The sequence below is a fragment of the Corvus brachyrhynchos genome, unplaced genomic scaffold, assembly GCF_000691975.1.
Source record: "Corvus brachyrhynchos isolate BGI_N302 unplaced genomic scaffold, ASM69197v1 scaffold45, whole genome shotgun sequence".
Lineage (NCBI taxonomy): Eukaryota > Metazoa > Chordata > Aves > Passeriformes > Corvidae > Corvus > Corvus brachyrhynchos.
In genome coordinates, this window is record NW_008238361.1 from 2,070,755 (window position 1) to 2,076,581 (window position 5,827).

At 42.7% G+C, this 5,827-nt stretch overlaps 1 protein-coding gene across 1 annotated transcript in view; it reads right to left on the bottom strand.

The window, feature by feature from the left end:
* Positions 1 to 816: 816 nt before the first annotated feature.
* The window catches only part of MBD5 (methyl-CpG binding domain protein 5), a 43,089-nt gene continuing 38,078 nt past the window's right edge, over positions 817 to 5,827 (bottom strand). The window contains 3 exon segments of the mRNA XM_017736024.1: positions 817 to 1,405; positions 3,563 to 3,638; positions 5,008 to 5,081. Coding sequence (XP_017591513.1) covers positions 1,334 to 1,405; positions 3,563 to 3,638; positions 5,008 to 5,081 — 222 coding nt within the window. The 3' untranslated portion in view covers positions 817 to 1,333.

The window sequence follows — 5,827 nt, forward strand, 5'->3', positions numbered from 1 at the left end:
CATATGTTTCACATTTCTCACTTAATATAACATAAATAATTTGGTTAATAGATTTAACCTGCGCATTTCAGCCACATTAATATATATAAGAATCTGTTAATGGTATAAATAATTCTTTTTAAATAAAATAAATCTGATATGTTACATAATACTGATAAAAATTACTGTTGCTAATAGTTTTGTAAGCCACCCTTAACTTTTTTTCTGTTTTAATACTGTGAGATGGATCCCGGGATTACTTTTCCCGGACGCTGCGGAGCACTGCCCTTTCATCCTACGGCCAAACCAAAGGTAATCAATAGCAATCGATCCTGATCACTCCTGAAAGCAGGGCCTCTGCCCCCCTTCCGAGGAAACACCATGTTAATGACGTTAGATAATTGGAGCTAATTAATCTAGGGGGTGGTTGGAGGGGCTCAACGTTACGGGGTATCGACTCTTTAGTTCCTCAGGTGGCTATGAAACTTTTCCTACAGAAATGGTTGACTAAAATAGTCCTTCTACTCTTTTTTCTTTTCCTTTTTAATCAAATCTACAGCATTCTACGTTCAAAGCTAAGTAAATAAAAACGCAACCGAGGGTTGCAGCCTTTGAATTCTTAATTAGAGCTGTGATCCCACATCCCGTTGGGAATCTGCGAGGTTGCGCTCTCCTAAGAGGCCTGAACTGGAGTACAGCACTTCCAGGCACGGTTCATTCCAAACAGACATAGCAATGAACACTCAGTGGCGTGAAGTGGATGTCATAATTAAGGTATTACATAATCATGCCTTCTCTCTGCTGTTAAATACAAAAACAGCATCTTTTACATTATCATATAAAAGCATTTAGGCTGTATTTTTATTTATCACTTTACACTGGTAGTCTCTTGTATGTGTACTCAATAGAAACCAAAGAATTTTGTACACTATTTTTTGTACAATAAAAGATAAAGTGTGCATTAGGTACGCTTGTACATGACAATATTGTACAATATTTACAGTTCAGATATCACCATGAAATTCTGTATTATCTATATACACAATGAAAATTTCTCAGAAACATTTGGACTATTTCTTATAATCACAATTTTTAGTATTATAGAAAAAAATTTCAGTAATCATCTGACATTGTTACTGCAACCTTTCAAGATTTCTGATTGGCTTATCCAGCAACCTCTATCCCTCCTAATCACCCAAAATCTGGTACCACTGCTCCTCGTGGTGCCCTGCGATGGCAGCGAGCTGTCTCCACAGAAATATTGATAGACCCACGTCTGTATCAATACCTACAGATAGACTCATGTGCACGTTCACTGTGATAAGTACTGGACCAGTAACAAAGACATTCAATGTTATCTAGAGATCTTCCTCCTCTTGAGTTTTGGAGGCTTCACTTGTCTGTCTCCCTGCGGGATTTGGTGGACCTAAAAATAAGTATATTCACAGGTTAGCAAAGGACAGTGGTCAGAGGCATCGAGGAGCTACAGGAGGGCTCGAGGTGCTGCCGGGAACCAGCTCTTAGCATTTCACAGCTACACAGAATAAAGGGACTCCAACAGCTTTGAGGAACTGGGAGCAAAGGATTCCATATCCTGTGCATCCCAAACCTTGGACAGAGGCAGCAGCTGCAGTGGCTGGGAAGCCACCCAATCAGGGACTGAAACCACCTAATCAGGGACTGATCCCAAACTGCAATAATGGCAAATTTAGTGACAAACTTTTATACATTGTAGTGACCAGAGCAATGAAAAGTGGGAAGAAGGTGGTGAGAAAATGCTGACAACAGAGAAAACTGGGGAAGTCCAGCTGAGGGCTGTTATTGAGGAATGAGGGATGTTCAGCAAACTCTTTGTGTTTAAAAGGAAGCATTCAATTCCGAGCTAGTGCTGGATGGATTGAGAGCCAAGGTTTGTCATCGCTGGCTGCTCAGGAAAAACCAGTGGGAGAGGGAGGAGGAGGAGGAAGGCTGAGCCTGGTGTGGAATTCCACCACCATCTGTTGGCAGCAGCTGCAGCTCCCAGCAGCAGGAACAAAACCTTCAGCACTTCCCGGGCTCCTTCCCGAGCTCTCCAGCCACTGACATTCCCTGCCTCCACTGGCTCCTGCCAGCAGAATTCCCTCTTGGAGCTGAGGACCCTGCTGCACATGTTTCCCATTTCACACTGACTGGGACTGAGCAGCAGGAGCTGCAAAAGCTGCAAGTCACTAAAACAAGAGCTGCTGATTCCCTGGGAGTGCTTCTAGGAATGAGAATCCTCATGGAAATCAGCCCTGGTCCCAACTTCTGTGCCCACATAATTAAAATATCAATCAAGGCACTGCAGGTCCATCAGTTTGTCTGGGTGAAGAACCAGAGCAGCAAATCCAACCACAGCACCTGCCCTGAGCCACTTCCTGCTGCTCACAATGCCCAGAGCAGGCAGCTTTTAATATTCCTGGATATATGGGTGGGAAAAGGTGGCAGCAGGATGGGCCAGCCCAAACACCCATCCCACATTTATTTGTTACAGACCTACAGTCATCTCCTGCTTTCCTTGGCCTTCCAAAGGAGGGAAACACAACAACAACGTCTTAAATCAAGGCTCAAATCTCAGCTTGTAAAATTCAGTTTCAACGAAAGATTTGGTTGGGTTGTTATTTAAAAGCTACTGAATAACTTCTTTAGTATTTCCTGGTGGTTCTGAAATCAGCTCTGGATTTATACGAAGCTTGCAGGTCTTCATATATATATATATATATAATTATATATAAATATATTTTCTTTTTTATACTCCAGAAGCTCCCTGAAGTGTTACTGTAACTTCCACACCCGCACATCTTCAGTCCTAAGCACTGAACATCAGCAAAAAACATTTTTCCCCTGTGTTCAAACATTTTATAATTAATAATTTGAATAATTAATGACCAAATAGAAGATGTGGGAGGTTACATGTGCTGTGATAGATTTAGTTTTTTATTTTTAGGTGGGCTGCAATGAAATTACAGCCATGGTTTTGATAGAAAAGTGAGGATATTTTATAAACCAAACTTTTTATTGGGAAGTTCCTGGAGCTACGTAACAACGGTGTAATTAGTGTGGAAAAACCACTCTTGGGTGTGGTATTAGAAATACTTTTTTTTTTAAACTTACCTTTCATGACAATCTCTTTCATTTCTCATGGGGAAAACTGAATTCCAAGAGTTTTGCACTCAAAAGAAAGATGCTTTCAAATGAGGTTTCAATACCTTGCCACTCCAGCTGAGAAACAAATGAGCCTGATTTTGTGTCATTAGCCAGAGGAGCCCCATGGAATAGGAGCTGGACTGGAACTCATCCAGCTGTTATCAGGCTGGATGTGTAAATCTCTTTTAAAAGTAATAAAATTTGCGATGCACCTAAAATCCTACAACTTTTCCCATTTTTCAGAACCATCAGACATTTGCAAACAGGTTTTAATGCAGGGGAAATATTGAAAACTCCCCATTATTTCAGAAAATAAAACCAGGATTTGTTAGAAAGCCACCCAAACCAAGCCTCCCTCCAAGGGACAAGCATGCAGAAACATGGAAAAGGAGAATATTCCCAAGGAAAAGGAACTTACATTCCCAGACATTTTGTCTAGTTCACTCATGGCCTCGTGTATAGCAGCTTCTAAATGGTTATTTAGCTTTCCACTTCTAGGGAGAAAAGATGAAAGCCATCAGTAATTCTTAAGGATAGAAAGAAAACTTGAAAAAAATTAAGTAACAAACAGATGAATTCACTGGGAATGTTCTGACCCTGGAGCCTCCCAGGCTGGGAGCACAAGGAGAAAGATCAGACCTATAACAATGTTATGGAAAGTAAAGGTTTGTGTTGGGATTACAGAAGAAAAGTTAAATATCCTTCTAACTTCCAATAAATTGTATTCATTATCTCAAATATTCCCAGTTTTACCCTGGAATGGCAGCACTCCTCAGGCTGTGGGAGGGGTGAGTGAAGGTTTTCTTCTTCCAACCCCAAATTACCCCAGGTCATGGGGCAGCTCCAAGCACATTTCACTTCACAGTGACATTTCTATGGATGTCCACTTCTTCCCTAAGGACTTTTCCCACTTGGACACAGTGACAGGTCCCACTTTGGAGGGGAGGAAATGAGAGGAGGGGGATGAGGAGAACCATCTCTGTCATGAGACACGAATAAATAACTGGGAAGTTGCCAAAAGCCCTCCTGTGTTCCCTTAAAATCCAGGAAGGTATTTTGAGGGTAATCTTGGAAAAAACCAGCCACCAACACTGTGTCATTGGCATAAAAAATCCTTCTCTTTAGCCCCTGGGACACAGAAATAAAAACAAAGCTGACCTCTTAAGAGGAGGGTAAGAGAGAGAATTATCTAATCCCTTTCAGCCTGTGGTCATTCAGAGCTGAGTTTGAATTCTCACAGATTTAAGGAACATCTTTTCCCTATGACAGTAAATAAGGAGCAGCATCATAGAACAAACCCAATCACAGCACAACTCCTACTCTGCCATCCTTTTAAAGATGTCCAGAGGGGTTTTTTTCCCCAAAAGTCAGTAATTTTCCTCTTGTTGCCCATCCTGATGCTTCAGACCCCAATATTTGCTGTTCCACAGTTTTTCTCCCCTGGTATTTGCCACTAAGAGGTGAAGTTGGATAAACCCCAGCAGCTGGCGCAGGTGTGACCAGAGCTCAGCCAGCCACAAATCCTGCAACGCTTCTCAGCAGTGGGAAATAAAGGGGATTTCCCTGAACAAACCTGAGCTCAGCTGCCACAGGGACAGGGGCAGAGGGGCAGGCCTGGTTAAAAAGTGTGATTTGGTCAGAACAGTTTGGATGTAATGACTTTTTACTGCTGCAGCTCAGGAATCCTCCAGAAGCTCGCACAGGTGGGACGTTTTACAGAGGAGATGCACTCAAAACGCATCAGATCCCAGAACCAACACAAGGAATTCCAAGGAATGAACCCCTCAGTTTGGCTGAGCTGCCCCAGAATGGGAGCAGAGAAAGGGAATGACTGGATTTGGTGGGGAAGAGGGATGGACTCACTTCCTGTTCCTTTTCCTGGCGCGGCTGAACGCCTCCAGCCCCTCCGTTAGTGTCTTCAGCTTCTCCGGCTCCACCTGAGGAAGGGATGGACACCAAGCCTCGTTACCCAGAGCAGCAAATCCCACCTTTCCTGCACTGCCAGCCTGGGAATCCCACTGGCACTGCCTCCCAGTGGGGCAGGAATAACGCCTGGATCTCCCCACCCCTCCCATGTTTACCCACGCATTGGAATTTCGCACCAGCAGCAACAGAAACGCAAATCCGGGACATTGGTGGCAACAAAACTGAGGAAAAGAATCTTTTTAGGGCCCTTTTAAACTTTGTGTCTTAACACAAAGTGCTGGTGAAGTTTCCCAGTCTGCATTCACTTTGCCCAATGGATTTTACACCTGGAATGCAGCCCTGGAATGCTGAGTGCCTGGGACTGACGATCCCATTTTTACACCAAAGTGTTCCCATCACCTTCAGTTCCTGGGTGAAGAATTCCAGGTCTCTGTTCAACTCATGGCACAGCCAAACTCATTCCCATTCCAGAAGGAAAATCTTTATTTGCCTTTTGAATCCAGGACTCTTCACTAGAGCTTTCTCCAGCTTATTTATTTGTCTTAAAATCAGTTATTTTAATTATTTCTTATTCTTCTTTAGCGCTCAGGGATGAATTTGGGTGCGTGCTCAAGAGAACTGGGAATTTAAATCTTGAATATTTTAAATTTAAGCAATTTCAACCACTGTGTGGGCACCAGTCAGTCCCAGTGTAACAACAAAAGCAGAAAATTAATTATAACATCTCTATAATTTTTTAATTTGCATCTCAAAACAT